The sequence below is a fragment of the Aquarana catesbeiana genome, linkage group LG01 (assembly GCF_042186555.1).
Source record: "Aquarana catesbeiana isolate 2022-GZ linkage group LG01, ASM4218655v1, whole genome shotgun sequence".
Lineage (NCBI taxonomy): Eukaryota > Metazoa > Chordata > Amphibia > Anura > Ranidae > Aquarana > Aquarana catesbeiana.
In genome coordinates this window covers 260,239,106-260,257,021 of record NC_133324.1, presented here as the reverse complement: position 1 = coordinate 260,257,021, position 17,916 = coordinate 260,239,106, and the positions used below count along the sequence as shown (strand labels likewise).

Here is a 17,916-nt window from a genome sequence, read left to right as displayed (position 1 = left end):
ATCAGATGGACATCAAAGGGAGTGAAATACCTGTCATCTACATACCCCCAGGGGTTTTAAATCCTTTTCTCAACTACAGACAGACTTTGACATCCCATCAACATACCTATTTTATTATTACCAACTCAGACATGCTATACGTACTCAGTTTGGTTCTCTGCTCAGTCCTATTAAGACACCTGACCTGGTAAAACTTCTGAGACTCGGACCAGACGAAACTTATATCCACATATTACTCCACTCCCATGACAGGCACTAACACTGGATTTTGGAGGGCTCAAGAGAGGTGAGCCTCCTTTGATTTCTCTATCACAGAAGAGGATTGGTCTGAGTTCTGTGATATGTTCAAAACGTCTGATCTCCTCGAGGGACAGGGTGATTCAACTAAAAAAATTTTCATTATTCACACCTCACCCCTGCTAGACTGTATAAAATGGGACTATACCCCTCTGTTGACTGCTTCCGCGGTTGCGGACAAACTGCCGATTTTTTCCACTGCTTTTTAACTTGTCCACTGGTACACAACTTCGGTTGACATAGGCTCCTTCATATGTTCTGCACTCGGTTTGCCAAATATAGTGCACCCTAAAAACTGTCTGCTGGGCATATTTGGTGACCTCGCTGTCCAGCTTCAGGCTAAGAGACTACTTTACATCCTCTTATTTCTATGCGAGAAAGTCCCTCCTGCTGACATGGAAAGGGTCAGAGACCCCAACACGGAATATGTGGCTGAAACTTTCAATGATTCCCTGCCTCTATATAAACTTAACTTTGACATCCATAAGAGTACTAAAGCGTTCCAAAAAATATGGGGCAGATGGCTGGCTAGCCCACTGACCCTCTCCCCTGTACTACCATGACAGGGGTTCACCTTGTGAGTGTTGTATTAAACAGGAACTTCTGTTATGCCCAAGATGTTTAACCACCTTACTGCCCAGATCAATTTTCAGCTTTCAGTGCTGTCGCAGTTTGGATGACAAACGCGCGGTCATCCAACACTGTACCCAAACCAAATTTTTATCATTTTGTTCCCACAAATAGAGCTTTCTTTTGGTGGCATTTGATCACCTCTGCGTTTTTGGGTTTTTTTTTGCTAAACAAATAAAAAAAGACCGAAAATTTTGAAAAAAATAAGTTTTGCTTTTGTTTCTGATGTAGTTTTTGTTTGTGCCTTTTGTTTTATGTCTGTATGTCGTAAAACTGCAATAAAAATATCTTTTAAAAAAAATATATATATATATATATAACGCAAAAGGCACATAGTGGAGGAGAGTGAAAAAAAAATCCCAAGAAATTCTTTAAGTACATAAATAGTAAGAAAGGGAGGTCAGATCATATTGGTCCCATAAAGGATGATGAAGGGAATTTGGTTATTAAGGATGGAGAGATGGCGAAGGTATTGAATTCTCCTCAGTCTTCACTAGGGAATCTGGGGGCTTCAGTAACCAAAACTGCAAGGTTTAGCCTCATGACATGTCAAAGAGTGCATCCTCATGGCTAACAGAGAGAGGACAGAATTAGAATTAGACTTGAAAAACTTAACATTAATAAGTCACCAGGACCAGATAGCTTGCACCCGAGGGTCCTTAAGGAACTCAGTCAAGTAATTGCCAGACCATTGTTCCTAATTTTTACAGTCTACTGACTGGAATGGTAGCAGCTGACTGGAAAAAAGCCAATGTAGCATCGATTTTAAAAAAAGGGCCAAGTTACATTCCTGGGAATTACAGACCAGTAAGCCTAACATCAATTGTATGCAAGCTCTTGGAGGGGATAAGGGACTATATATAAGATTTTAGTAATGAAAACGGTATCATTAGCAGTAATCAGCATGGATTCATGAAGAATCCTTCTTGTCAAACATTCTATGAGGAGGTGAGTTGCCATCTAGATAAAGGAAGGCCCATAGACGTGGTGAATCTGGATTTTGCAAAAGCATTTGATACAGTTCCCCATATACGTTTACTGTACAAAGTAAGGTCCGTTGGCATGGACCATAAGGTGAGTACATGAATTGAAAACTGGCTACAGGGGAGAGTTTAGAGGGTAGTGATAAATATGGAGTACTTGGAATGGTCCCGGGTGAAAAGTGGGGTCCCCCGGGGTTTCTGTCCTGGGACCAATCCTATTTAATTTATTCATAAATGACCTGGAGCATGGGATAAACAGCTAAAATACTAAGCTAAGCAGGGCAATAACTTCTCCGTACGATGTGGAAACCTTGCAAGAAGATTTGAATAATGGGGTAGACAACTACATGGCAAATGAGGTTTAATGTAGAAAAATGTAAAACAATGCATCTGGGTGGTAAAAATATGAATGCAATCTACTCACTGGGGGGAGTACCTCTGGGAGGATCTAGGATGAAAAAGGACCTGGGGATCCTAGTTGATGACAGGCTCAGCAATGGCATGCAATGCAAGCTGCTGCAAGCAAAGCAAACAGAATATTGGCATGCATTAAAAAAGGGGATTAACTCCAGAGATAAAACAATAATTCTCCCACTCTACAAGACTCTGGTCCAGCACCTGGAGTATCTGTCCAGTTCTGAGCACCAGTCCTCAGAAAGGATGTGCTGGAACTGGAGAGAGTCCAGAGAAGGGCAACAAAACTAATAAAGGGACTGGAGGACCTTAGTTATGAGGATAGGTTATGAGCACTAAACTTATTCTCTCTGGAGAGGAGACACCTGAGAGGGGATATGATTTCAATGTACAAATACTGTACTGGTGACCCCATAATAGGTATAAAACTTTTCTGCAAAAGGGAATTTAAGACACACAGCCATTCACTAAAACTGAAGAAAAGCGGTTTACCCTTAAACTGCGTAGAAAGTTCTTTACTGTAAGAGCGGTTAGGATGTGGAATTCTCTTCCACAGGCAGTGGTTTCAGCGGGGAGCATCGATCATTTCAAAAAAGCAATTAGATATGCACCTGAACGACCACAACATACAAGGATATACAATGTATTACTGACATAAAATCACAGACATAGGTTGGACTTGATGGACTTGTGTCTTTTGTCAACCTCACCTACTATGTAACTATGTAACAACACATAGTAAGAGGCATGTATTGTAGAGCTGTTCTTCTTGCCCCCACACACTTTAATTTTAAGACCATCCTTAGATCAATTCACATAGCTATTATAAACACTGACCCCCATCATTTACAACACCACCAAACAGACAATATATTTTCTAACTTTTCAAATCTGGGAATCATGGGGAAATTTTTTTTTAATCTCATGTATTTAATAAACCTCATTTACATCAGGACATATTTTCATTCAACTTACCTTATTAAGTTGTTTGGGTAAGAACAATATTGTTCCATCAAAGGCATGGGCTTTTCCAATCAAATCATCATGCTGAAACAACAGAGCTGATCTCAAAGATCTGGATTCCATCTGTGGACTGTAGCCAACATGATACTGATACAAGAACCACTTGGGCTGGGAATTCAGTTTAATATGGTTGGTAAACAGCTGGATAGCTTTGCCAGAAACACCTACAAAAAGACCAGTACAGTTTAGTGCTGAAAAAAATCCACACTAGGGGCATTTCAAGTGTTCAGTGCTCTGTAAGGTCAATCCATAAAAGAATATTGTGTAGTAATTTTATTAGCATAATAAGCATACATTTATATTTTTACAATAGAAAAATAGATTTTTTGACTTGCCTTTAAAACCCACTTCTTGGAGTACAATACAGCATGCAGGCAAAAAAAAAGTAAAAAAAAGCGATGAGCCCATATATAAAGGCCATGGCTAGCATGGGCCTTTTTTTCTGTCCCAATTTTTTTGTATAATATGAAAGATGTTACGCTGCGAGAATCGTGATCTTTATACTAAGGCAAAAAAAATTGTGATTCTCATTTTGGCCAGGATCGTGCAGATCTACTAAGAGCCAGATGCTAATCCAAGCCAAACTGCAAACTGCAGGCTAGGATAGGAGGGATATAATATTCCTGGGAGTTGCGACTCCTGGTCTCGCATCAGTCAAAGCATGCCTTTCAAGTATGATGGTAGATCCTACAAAATTTAGTTTTTTCTCACCTTAGGTAAAATGGGAATGACAGAAAAAGTCAGAAAAGCCCCTATCCTTTAGGACCTGGGTGTCAACAGCCATGCCGTTAAAGTCAGCAACTGAGAAGCAGGGTGGAACAGAAGGCCTTGTGACACAGTCTGGCCTGTTTGGAGTAGGGTACGGCTTCTCCGCCAGGAGCATGTGCATAGCTGTGTAAAAGGTTCTCCTGGGTCAATTTGGGACAATCAAAATCACCAAAATCAGAGTAGTCAAGCAAAGAATTCTCACTGCCTGTTAAAAATGCCTGGAGCTGCCTGTTAAAAATAAAGAATCCTCACTGGAGAAGATGCATACACCAGTGTTAAAGCGGAATTCCGGCCGTAAAAAAAAAAAAAAAAAAAATAAAAGTCAGCAGCTACAAACACTGTAGCTGCTGACTTTAAATAAGTACTTACCTGTCCTGGGTGCCCGCGATGTCGGCCGCCTGAGGCCGACCCGTCCCTCGGCTCTCGGGTCCCGGCACCGCCATCCTAGGTAAGGGAAACAGGCAGTGGAGCCTTGCGGCTTCACTGCCAGTTTCCTACTGCGCACGCAAGAGCGGCGCTTTGTGAATGGCCCCGTGGTGTTCTGAGAACACACAGTTCCCAGAAGACAACGGTGCCGCTCACCGGGGAGCAAAACACGCTGCGGAATAGGAAGAGGCAGATTAGGAAGACTGCTTAGCAACAAGGGTTTAGGTAAGTTTAAAAATATTTTTTTATTCAAATTTTTTTTTTTTTTTTAAGGATTTTTGGTGAATTTTTTTTTTTTCAGGGTGGCCCTCCACTTTAACCCCTTCCCGCCGACCGTACGCAGATATGCATACTCGGCTTTCCGGGGTTATACCGGGATGATGCCCGCAGCTGAAGGCATCATCCCGGTACAGTTGTTCACAGTGGGCGATCGGCTACCTGAGTATAACAACCGATGCGGCTAAAAGCCGCTCGGCTGTTATACCGGAGGAGCAGGAGGGAACATACCCCCTCCCGCCACCTCCCGCCGCTCTTACCGAGCCTCCCGTGCGATCGGGAGGCCCGGTGTCCAATCGGGTGCCTTCGGTGGCTGGGGACGGGCTGGAACGAGGCTGTGGGCGGCTTCGTTCCAGCCTTCTCGTTGTAAACGCGGAAGCGACGCCATGACGTCACTTCCCGTTTACTCGGCTGTCAATGGCGCCAAATTTTTTAAAAAATACAGTATTCAGAATCGCTGTTTTCGGCGATCTGAATACTTTGAAGTGCAAAGGAGGGATCGGGGGTCTAATAAACTCCATAAAGAGTACCTATCACCACCTATTACTGTCACAAGGGATGTTTACATTCCTTGTGACAGCAAGTAAAAAAAAAAAAAAAATTTTTTTTAAACACAATTTATAAAGTAAAAAAATAAATAAAATAAATTAAAAAAAAAAAATTTTTTTAAAGCGCCCCCGTCCCTGCGAGCTCGCGCAACGAAGAAAACGCATACGGAAGTCGCGCCCGCATATGTAAACGGTGTTTAAATCACACATGTGAGGTATCACCGCGATCGTCAGAGTGAGAGCAATAATTCTACCTCTAGACCTCCTCTGTAACTCTAACCTGGTAACCGTAAAAAAAATTTAAAGCGTCGCCTATGGAAATTCATAGGTACCGTAGTTTGTCGCCATTCCACGAGCGCGTGCAATTATAAAGGGTGACATGTTTGGTATCTATTTACTCGGCGTAACATCATCTTTCACATTATACAAAAAAATTGGGGTAACTTTACTGTTTGGATTTTTTAAAATTCATGAAAGTGTCCCTTTTCCAAAAATTTGCGTTTAAAACACGGCTGCACAAATACCGTGTGATATAAACTATTGCAACAATCTCCATTTTATTCTCTAGATTCTCTGCTAAAAAAATATATATGTTTGGGAACTCTAAGTAATTTTCTAGCAAAAAATACGGATTTTAACTTGTAAACACCAAATTTCAAAAATAGGCTTAGTCATGAAAGGGCTAAAGCAGAGTTCCACCCAAAAATACAACTTCCGCTTTAAGTGTTGGTGAACCCCTGACATGCCACATTTGGCATGTCTTTTTTTTGGCCTCAGCGCTGGAAGGAAGATCACCTCTTCCTCCCTCCCTGCAATCCTGACACATCACAGAAGATTGCCCGGCCAATCACAGCGCAGCCGGTGAAGCCACAGCCGGTTGCCCACAGTTAGAATGCCGGTGCCACAGAGAGGAGGGGGAGAGTAGCAGGGCTTCATGTGCCCACATCACTGAAACGTGGGGACAGGTGAGTTTCTGGTTATTAAAAGTCAGCCGCTACACTTTTTGTAGCGGCTGACTTTTAAATGGGTGGAACTCCGCTTTAACATGGACCAAGAAATCACCAGGGCATTTACTGCGAGAGCCAGGAGATCCTGGAACTGACCACAAAACCTCTCAAGTTTTTGTTTAATCCCTTCCTGACCAGGCCATTTTTTGTGATACTGCACTGTGTTGCTTTAACTGAAAATTGTGTAGTCGTGCGACGTTGTACCCAAATAAAATGATGTCCTTTGTTTCCCACAAATAGAGCTTTCTTTTGGTGGTATTTGATCACCTCTGCAGTTAAAATGTATATTTTTTACTTTCTGCTATAAAACATACCCAATAAAAAAAATAATCAAATTTCTTCATCAATTTAGGCCAATATGTATTCTGCTACATGTTTTTGGTAAAAAAATTCCAATAAGTGTATATTAATTGGTTTGCGCAAAAGTTATAACATCTACAAACTATGGGATGGATTTATGGACTTTTTTACTAGTGATGGCGGCGATAATCGATTTTTGGTGGGACTGCGGCATGGCGGCGGACAAATCAGACACCTAACACTTTTGGGGACCCAGGGACAAATACAATGATCAATGCTAAAAAAAAAATTCAGTCACTGTACTAATGACACTGGCAGGGAAGGGGTTAACATAAGGGGCGATCAAAGGGTTCCCTGGAGTGCTTTCTTACTGTGTGGGGGGAAGGTTTTAACTGTAGGAAGACTTAGCAGAAACACAAGATCTGGGTCTTCCTTACTAGCAGAAAGGCGATCTGCCTTGTTTACATAGGCAGGCCGTCGTTCTGCCTCTCTCGGAATGATCGCCAAGTTCCAGGCGGACATTGGGTCTGCAGGACCCACTGATTGGCTCCTGCTGAGTCCAAGCACAGGGGAAGCAAGGCTCCGGTGGCGCGTGCGCTCACTCCAGAGCCGGAAAAAAAATAATGTACAGGTACGTAATTTCGCACTCAAGAGCCGCCCTGCCGCAGTATATGTATGTGGGGCGGTCCTTAACCATTTGCCAAGCAGCTCACGCCGCTATATGCTGGCAGAATGACTCTCCTGGGTAAACTGACGTACCTGTACCTCAGTCCGTAAAAGCAGGATAGCGGACTCTATGTCCACTGTCGGCCCGCGATCATGGCGAGGAGAGGAAGAACAGGGAACTGCCTATGTTTACCGGTTCAATACCGGGCATTTTCACCCCCTTCCTTCCCAGACCAATTTTTCGTTTTCAGCGCTGTCGCACTTTAAACGACAATTACGCGGTCATGCGACGTTGTACCCAAACAAAATTGACATACTTTTTTCCCCACAAATAGAGCTTTCTTTTGGTGGTATTTGATCACCTCTGCGGTTTTTATTTTTTGCGCTATAAACAAAAAAAGAGCGACAATTTTGAAAAAAACACAATATTTTTTACTTTTTGCTATAATAAATATCCCAATTTTTAAAAAAAAAAAAAAAAAACACAATTTGTTCCTCAGTTTCGGCCAATACGTATTCTTCTACATATTTTTGGTTAAAAAAAAAAAATCGCAATAAGCGTATATTGATTGGTTTGCGCAAAAGTTATAGCGTCTATAAAATACTTGATAGATTTATGGCATTTTTTAAAAAAAAATTTTTTTTTTTTTTTACTAATAATAGCGGCGATCGCGATTTTTTTTCGTGACTGCGACATTATGGCGGACACATCGGACACTTTTGACACATTTTTGGGACCATTCACATTTATACAGCGATCAATGCTATAAAATTGCATTGATTACTGTGTAAATGTGACAGGCAGTGAAGGGGTTAACCACTAGGGGGCGGGGAGGGGTTAAATGTGTTTCCTAGGGAATGCTTCTAACTGTAGGGGGAGGGGACGCACAAGGGGAGGAGACCAATCAGTGTTCCTCCGTTCTGGGAACACAGATCGGTCTCCTCTGAGCTGACAGGACGTGGATCTGTGTGTGTACACACACAGATCCACGGTCCGGCCCGGTTAACGGGCAATCGCGGGTGCCCGGCGGACATCGCGGCCACCGGGCACATGCACCGGGTCCCGAGCAACGCGGCGGCGGCGGCGCGCGCGCGCCCCCGAGGCGGCCGGGAACCTGAGGCCGTCATATGACGTCCACCCAGGATGGGAGATCCCATCTGTGGACATCATTTGACAATAGGCCGGTGCTGAAGTGGTTAACAAGACATTTCCCCGTTCTGCCTAGTGACATGACAGGGATCTTCTGTTGACAGTGACTTAACCCCTTAATCGCCCCCTAGTGTTAACACCTTCCCTGCCAATGTGATTTTTACATTGATCAGTGCATTTTTATAGCAATGATCAATGTAATAATGTCACTGGTCCCCAAAAAGTGTAATTGGGGGTCAGATTTGCCAGCCGCACTGTCGCATTCCCGCTAAAAATCGCAGATCACCACCATTACCAGTAAAAACAATAAAACATAAATAAAAGTCCCTAAATCAATCCATAGTGTGTAGATGCAATAACTTTTGTGCAAACCAATCAATATGTGCTTATTGCGCTTATCTTATAAATTGACAACTTTGTGTAAAAAAAAAATGCGTTTTTATTTTTTACACATTTTCCAAAAACTGCTGGAAAAAATGAACCATTCAAAAGACTCATTATGCCTCATAGATTATACATTGGGGTGTTTGATTTCCAAAATGGGGTCATTTTGGGGGTAATTCCATTGTCCTGGTGCTCCAGGACCTTCAAAAGTGTAATAGGTGGTTGAGAAATGAGATGTGTCATTTATACTCGTAGAACACTGAAGGTGCTACTTCAATGTTGGGCCTTTGTATGTGGCCAGGCTGTGTAAAAAAAAAAGTCTCACACATGTGGTATCGCCATACTCGGGAAGAGTAGCAGAATATATTTTGGGGTGTAATTTGTTGTATGCAAATGCTGGGAAAAAATTACAACTTAAAAAACTCACCATGCTAGTTACTTACCTTGGAATGTCTACTTTCCAAAAAGGGGTCATTTGGGGGGTATTTGTACTTTGCTGACTTGTTAGTGTCTCAAGAAATGAGATACACCTGATGTACAGAAGGCCTGATCAGATGTGATCAATTTTCAGTGATTGGCACCATAGTTTGTAGATTCTATAACTTTCACAAAGATCAAATAATATACACTAATTTGGGTTATTTTTACCAAAGCTATGTAGCAGTATAAATTTTGGTCAAAATTTATGAAGAAAAATTACTAATGTGCAAAATTTTATGACTGAAACAAAGAAAAGGGCATTTTTTTCACAAAATTTACGGTCTTTTTTTATTTATAGCACAAAAAATAAATCCACTAGTGATTAAATACCACCAAAAGAAAGCTCTATTTGTGTGAAAAAAAGGACACAAATTTCATATGGGTAGTGTTGCATGACTGAGTAATTGTCATTCAAAGTGTAAGAGCGCTGAAAGCTGAAAATTGGTCTGGGCAGGAAGGGGGTGTAAGTGCCCTGTATTGAGGTGGTTAAGGGGGTAAAACCTTCCGGGGCTGAAGTGCTTAACTGCTTGACATCCGGAGGACGTCATATGACGTCCTCGACTTTCGGGGCTTATATCTGAATGATGTCTGAGGCTACAGACATCATTCAGATACCGGCATTTTCAGCCGGCGATTCCGTACACCATAAGAACGATCATAGCGGCTGTTCCGCCGCTTGATCGTTCTTACGGGCGGCGGGAGGGGACGTCCCCCCCCTCCCGCCGCCCTCCGGTGCTACTACCGACTCACCTCAGCGATCGGTGAATCGGATAGCGGATCCGCCGGCGCCGGATGTTCACCATAGAGATTTCCGGCGGACCAGATGGTCGCCGGAGTCTCTATGATCGTTCGGAGGCCGGGGCGCGATGTTGTGACGTCACGCCCGGCCTCTGCATTCAAAAAAACGGCGCCGCTTCGGCTGTGAAGCGGCGATCGTTTTATTTTTTTTTTTTTTTATTTTAGGCTTCCCAGCCTAGAGGTGAGATGTGGGGTCTTATTGACCCCATATCTCACTGTAAAGAGGACTGATCGTGTCATATTCCTATTACAAGGGATGTTTACATTCCTTGTAATAGGAATAAAAGTGATCAAAAAAAAAAAAAATTTTTTTAAAGTGTAAAAATACAAATTTTTAAGTAAAATTAACAATAAAAAAAAAAAAAATTTTTTAAAGCGCCCCTGTCCCCGTGAGCTCGCACGCAGAAGCGTACGCATACGTAAGTCCCGCCCACATATGAAAACGGTGTTCAAACCACACACGTGAGGTATCGCCGCGAACGTTAGAGCGAGAGCAATAATTTTGGCCCTAGACCTCCTCTGTAACTCAAAACATGTAACCAGTAAAAAATGTTAAAGCGTCGCCTATGGGGATTTTTAAGTACCAAAGTTTGGCGCCATTCCACGAGCGTGTGCAATTTTGAAGCGTGACATGTTAGGTATCTATTTACTCGGCATAACTTCATCTTTCACACAATGCAAAAAAATTTGGCTAACTTTGCTGTTTTGTTTTTTTTTAAAGCATGAAACTGTTTTTTTTTTTTCAAAAAAAAAGCGTTTGAAAAATTGCTGCGCAAATACCGTGCAAGATAAAAAGTTGCAATGACTGCCATTGTATTCTCTAGGGTCTCTGCTAAAAAAACATATATAATGTTTGGGGGTTCTATCTAATTTTATAGCAAAGAAATGATGATTTTTGACATGTAGGAGCGAAGTGTCAGAAATGGCCTGGATGCGAAGTGGTTAAGTGGTTAATCTGGAGGTCACGATATTTACATCTGGTGTTCCCTGTTTCACGCAGGAAAGCCACAGGTGCACTGCGGTGCAGGTAAACCACAGTGCATAAGTGTCAAAACAGCCTTAGGCCCCTTTCACATGATTGGTCCGATACGGTCCGCCTGTCTGTTTTTCAGGCGGATCCAATCAAACCCTCCATTCACCTCTATGGTGGACTTGTGTCCATTTACACCTGCCTACCTCCAATCCGATACGCTAAAGAAAACAGAAGGGGATCTATCCACTTCCGTCTGAGCAGATCAGATCGGAGGGTCCACAGAGTAGAGCAGGCTGTGTCCGTGTCCGCTCTGCATATGCAGAGTAGATGTTGAGCTGTCATCCACCCACTCCGCTCAATGTGGCTCACGACTAGTTACAAAATTGTTTAAGTGGCCTACGCCCTGCAAGAGGTTGGGCACCGCTGGTGTAGGCCAAAGCCACTAAGCACCAGTCTGACAAATTGACATAAGTGCCGCAATGGCCGTTGTAAGCCAGGACCAGCAAGACCAAACCCTACCTTCAAAAGCAACTATTGTCAGTTTTTAAAGGAGGGAACATCCTCAACAGGAACAGTGAGGTGCTTGTTCAAAACAGAAATGGCAGGATCCACTATCGGATAAACCATTTCAGGATTTGGCCAATCCTCATTCACAGCACAGTTCAATTGTGTGTGCAATGAAAAAGTATAACTTCACTACCTGTTTTTTCCCCATAGGAGATTATTAAAGTGGATGTAAAGCCGATTCATGAAATTTGACATAAGCACATATAGCTGTGGTGTTTTCTTATCTCTCTCCAAAGCCCTGAGTCCCGTGTCTGCTGTTCCGTTGCTCTGTTATCAGCATAACTTCTGAAAAGTTCTGGTCAACCAAGATAAAACCAGCTTGGAATTTGAGGTTGCTATAAATAGATTAGCAGAGAGCTTGTCTTGTCACAGCACAGCTCTGCAAGTCTCTGCCTATGAGGAGAGGGGTGTGTGCCTTTCCTCCAATCAGCTGTCTTGGCTGTATGTCAAGAATTCACTCCCAGTGCTGAACAGGAAGAGAAAATCTAACACAACCTGCATTTTCTAAAGAATGTATAAAGCTGAAGACAGCAGATATACATGTAAAATTTAACATGGGGAGATTTGTTTCATCCCTGTGTACCATCTGGCGCTGTTCACTTTACTAGGTATAGGAGAGGGTTTACATTAAGACTGCGCAAATTCCAGTGCTTCAAAGCAAAGGCTAGCACTGCGATAATAAATGAGCTTACAGTATAAAGTGTATAGCACGAAGCCTTAGCTTGTGTCTCAACATGTGGGAGGTGAAAAACAAATCCTATCCATAATTCTCTTCGACGGCCACCTCTCTTCCTTCACAGGAGGTTAGTAGGTTTAACCACTTCGCATCCAGGCCAATTCTGACACTTCGCTCCTACATATCAAAAATCATCATTTCTTTGCTATAAAATTACATAGAACCCCCAAACATTATATATGTTTTTTTAGCAGAGACCCTAGAGCAGAGGTCTTCAAACTACGGCCCTCCAGTTGTTCAGGAACTACAATTCTCATCATGCCTAGTCATGTCTGTGAATGTCAGTTTTACAATGCCTCATGGGACGTGTAGTTCTGCAACAGCTGGAGGGCCGTAGTTTGAGGATTCCTACTCTAGAGAATACAATGGCGGTCATTGCAACTTATCTTGCACGGTATTTGCGCAGCAATTTTTCAAGCGTGTTTATTTTTTTAAAAAAAGTTTTCTGCTTAAAAAAAAAAAAAAAAACTTTGCATAATGTGAAAGATGAAGTTACGCTGAATAAATAGGTACCCAACATGTCACGCTTCAAAATTGCACACGCTCGTGGAATGGCGCCAAACTTTGGTACTTAAAAATCCCCATAGGCGACGCTTTAACATTTTTTACTGGTTACATGTTTTGAGTTACAGAGGAGGTCTAGGGCTAGAATTATTGCTCTCGAACATTCGCAGTGATATCTCACATGTGTGGTTTGAACAACGTTTTCATATGTGGGCGGGACTTAGGTATGTGTTCGCATCTGCGTGCGAGCTCACAGGGACAGGGGCGCTTTCAAAAAAAATTATTTTTTTTTATTGTTAATTTTACTTAAAATTTTTTATTTTGACACTTTTTTTAAAAAAAAAAATTTTTTGATCACTTTTATTCCTATTACAAGGGATGTAAACATCCCTTGTAATAGGAATATGACATGATCAGTCCTCTTTACAGTGAGATGTGGGGTCAATAAGACCCAATATCTCACCTCTAGGCTGGGAAGCCTAAAATCAAAAAAAAAAACAAAAAAAAAAAAGATTACCGCTTCCCAGCCGGCGCCGTTTTTTTTTAATGCAGAGGCCGGGCGTGACATCATAACATCGCGCCAAGCCTCCGAACGATTAGAGACTCCGGCGGCCATCTGGTCCACCGGAAATCTCTATGATCTACATCCGGCGCCAGTGGATCCGCTCTCCAACTCACAGATCGCTGAGGTGAGTCGGTAGAAGCACCGGAGGGCGGCGGGAGGGGGGGACGTCGCTTTTCGCCGCCCGTAGGAACGATCAAGCGGCGGAACAGCCGATATGATCATTCTTATGGTGTACAGAATCGCCGGCTGAAAATGCCGGTATCTGAATGATGTCTGTAGCCTCAGGCATCATTCAGATATAACCCCGGAAAGTCAAGGCCGTCATATGACGGCCAAAGGATATGAAGTGGTTAAGGTCATACTCCTGAATCGATTTAGGCTTGGTTTACACTAATGCGATACGATTTTCATGCAATTTCCAGGTCGGCTTGCTTGCGACTTGGAAGCCACTTTTCTCACAGAAGTTGCATCAGCATTAGATAAGAAGCAATTTCTACGTGACTAACAAAGTCTGTTTTTTTTTTTTTTCTTTAACTCTCACGTCTCCTCCCAGGTCATCCTAGCTACCTAAAAAATTCTCCCCCCAAGCACATTCCATTCACACCTGTGAGTAGCGGAAAGGCACGTTTACGCTTTTTCCGTGTTTTCCATACATAAACACGCAAAAAAGACCACAAAGTATACACACAAAAAGCAGCACCGCTCTAACTGTGAGAGCCTCCGTTTATAAGACCCCTAGGGTGGTATTCCAGCGTTACAGCGCTGGAAATATCCTTTGCTAAGGAACTGAAAACCGCCTCCCATTCATTCAAGTGTGACTTTTCACATTGGGGCTGTGCGCTTGCAGGACATTCCGAAAAGTCCTTCAAGCAGCATCTTTGGGGCGGTTTGGGAGTGCTGTATTTAGCGCTCCCAAAACGCCCTGCCCATTGGAATGAATGGGCAGTGCTTCCGAAGCCCCACAAAAGTGCTTCGGAAGCACCGCAACATGGGAGTTTTTAACCCCTTCTTTGGGGTTTAACCCCTTCCCGCCGAGCGTACGCAGATGTGCGTACTCGGCTTTCTGGGGTTATACCGCAGCTGCAGGCATCATCCCGATACCGTCTTTTACAGCTAAAAGCCGCTCGGCTGTTATACCGGAGGAGCGAGAGGGGACGCCCCCCCTCCCACCGCTCTTACCGGGCCTCCTGTTCCATCGGGAGGCCCGATGAACAATCGGACGCCTCCGGCGGCTGGGGGGCGGGCTGGAACGAAGCCGTGGGCGGCTTCGTTCCAGCCTCCTAATCGTAAACACGGAAGCGACATCATGACATCACTTCCCGTTTACTCGGCTGCCAATGGCGCCAGTTTTAAAAAAATACACAGTATTCAAAATCGCCGAAAACGGCGATCTGAATACTTTGAAGTGCAAAGGAGGGATCGGGGGTCTAATAAACTCCATAAAGAGTACCTATCAACACCTATTACTGTCACAAGGGATGTTTACATTCCTTGTGACAGCAATAAAAGTCAAATAATATAAAAATGAATAAAATAAATAAGGAAAAAAAGTTTTAAAGTGACCCCGTCCCCGCGAGCTCGCGCAGCAAAGAAAACACATACGGAAGTCGCTCCCGCATATGTAAACGGTGTTCAAATCACACATGTGAGGTATCGCCGCGATCGTAAGAGCAATAATTCTAGCACTAGACCTCCTCTGTAACTCTAACCTGGTAACTGTAAAAAAAATTTAAAGCCTATGGAAATTCTTAGGTACCGTAGTTTGTCCCCATTCCACGAGTGCGTGCAATTATAAAGCGTGACATGTTTGGTATCCATTTACTCGGCGTAACATCATCTTTCACATTATACAAAAAATTGGGGTAACTTTATTGTTTGGTTTGTTTTAAATTCTTGAAAGTGTCCCTTTTCCCAAAAATTTGCATTTAAAACACCGCTGCACAAATACCGTGTGATATAAAATATTGCAACAATCTCCATTTTATTCTCTAGATTCTCTGCTAAAAAATATATATATAATGTTTGGGGGTTCTAAGTAATTTTCTAGCAAAAAATATGGATTTTAACTTGTAAACACCAAATTTCAAAATAGGCTTATTCATGAAAGGGTTAAACATCTCACTAGTGGCCGAAAAGTGCCGCTTAAACAGAGCTAAAGCGCTGTTAAAACGAGCAGCACTTTAGTGTGAAAGGGGTCTAATAGTTGATTACTGGTACCTCTACACCAGGTGCTCAGGTTCAGACGACCTCCCACTCATCACCAACACAGGATAAGGATATATAGAATGAACCCATCCAATTTCTTTATTCGATTATCACCAAGTACAAGGTAACTGCTAACATGTTTCGGCAAGGACCCCAAAGTTCCTCAAGAAACTTTTCGACCGCGAGCGTAGCACATTTTTCAGTGCGCGTTTTGACGTGTTTGAAGCACATTTTGTTGCATGACAAATGCATGGCTAAATACACATCTACCAACTGTAATTGGGGTGTAATTAACAATTAGGCTGCATTCACATTCTGCACATTTCTGAATATTCAACAACCCACACAGAAAACGTGTGCTTTTGTAAATGCACTGCAAATTATGGTAACGCAAGCTTGATGTGCATTTTCTGTGCAGATTGCCATGCACGCCGAAACATGTAGGTGTGAATGCAATCTAATTGTTAATGACACCCCAATTGTGGTTAACATGCCATTATGGTGATAACAGGTGTCTTCTGTGTGGGTTGGAAACGTACAGATGTGAATGCATGACAACGCAACCGCGATGCACGTTTGCAGCACAACTCCAAAACACAGGTCAAAGCGCACGTTTTCTGTGCGGGTTGCTGCATTCAGAAATGTGCAGATGTGAATGCAGCCGATTGTTAATTGGCAACACAAGCATGATAAGCATTTTCAGTGTGTTTTCTGTGCGGGTTGCAGGGAGTTAAAAAGAAAAATAATCAAAGGCACATAGCAATAACTTATCTAATGCTAATGCGACTTCTGTGAGGAAACATAGGGGGCTGAAGCTGCACTGAATTTGTACCAAAGTAATGCAGGAAAAACTTTTCCAAAATCACAAAGTGCTGAGTTGCATTGATTAGGACAGCAATAATTGAAAACAATGTGATTTCCCTCTTGCCTGACAGGGAGCAAGGGTCCATACAAAAGAGAACTGGCCAATGTGGGTAATGAGAGTCTCAATCCCGATATGTGTATGTATATATATATATATATATATATATATATATATATATATATATATATATATATACATACATACAAAGAAGAAGGATGTCCAAGAGACTTTGTAAGACACAAACAGGGTATATACACAATTTTTTATTGAACAATTTAAATACTTTTAATACATACAATAAAAAATAATTCTGGTAGACATAAGAGCATACACATAGGCATGGGTTTCCATAGTTACATAAATCAAGGTATTACTTGATTTATCATCTATACATTAACCACTTGCCGACCAGATCCTGTACATATACGATGGCAGGATGGCTTCTCCTGTGCAAATTGCCAGATATGTACGGCGGCTCCTACAAGAGCCATAGCAGGAGCGTGCGCATGCCCACTGCAAGCCGGGGGACCCGATGCTCGTGGCCGCCGGCCACCTGCGGTCATGGGCATGAGGGCCAGAACGGGGATTTGTGTGTGTAAACACACAAATCCCTGTTCTGACAGGAGGAGAAACAGATAGTCTGTTCCTAAGTAGGAACAACGATTTGGCTCCTCCTCTAGTCAGTCCCATCCCCTCACAGTTAGAAACACACCTAGGGAACACATTTAACCCTTTGATCGCCCCCTGTTAACCCTTTCCCTGCCAGTGACATTTATACAGTAATTAGTGCATTTTTATAGCACTGATCGCTGTATAAATGTCAAGGGTCCCAAAAAAGTGTCAAAAGTGTCTGATCTGTCTGCCGCAATGTCGCAGTCCCGATAAAATCGCTGATCGCCATTACTAGTAAAAAATAAATAAAAATACCATAAATATATTCCTTATTTTGTAGAGGCTATAACTTTTGCGCAAACCAATCAATATACGCTTATTGCAATTTTTTTTACCAAAAATGTGTAGAAGAATACATATCGGCCTAAACTGATGAAGAAATTCCTTTTAAAAAAAATAAATAATATTTGGGATATTTATTATAGCAAAAAGTAAAAAATATTGTTTTTTTTTTTGTTTTAGTTTTTCAAAATTGTTTTTTTTTTGTTTATATCGCAAAAAATAAAAACCGCAGAGGTGATCAAATACCAGCAAAAGGAAGCTCTATTTGTGGGGGAAAAAAAGGACATAAAATTTGGGTACAACGTCACACGACCGCGCAATTGTCAGTTAAAGCGGCGCAGTGCCGTATCACAAAAAATGGTCAGGTCAGTAAGGGGGTAAATCCTTCCAGGGCTGA

General features: G+C 42.4%; 1 protein-coding gene across 1 annotated transcript in view; it reads right to left on the bottom strand.

Annotated features, from left to right (window-relative positions):
- PIWIL1 (piwi like RNA-mediated gene silencing 1) overlaps positions 1 to 17,916 on the bottom strand; it is a 766,743-nt gene that overhangs the window by 582,599 nt on the left and 166,228 nt on the right. Inside the window, exon 6 of the mRNA XM_073597707.1 lies at positions 3,300 to 3,511. Within this exon, the coding sequence (XP_073453808.1) occupies positions 3,300 to 3,511 (212 nt within the window). The remainder of the gene's footprint in view (positions 1 to 3,299; positions 3,512 to 17,916) is intronic.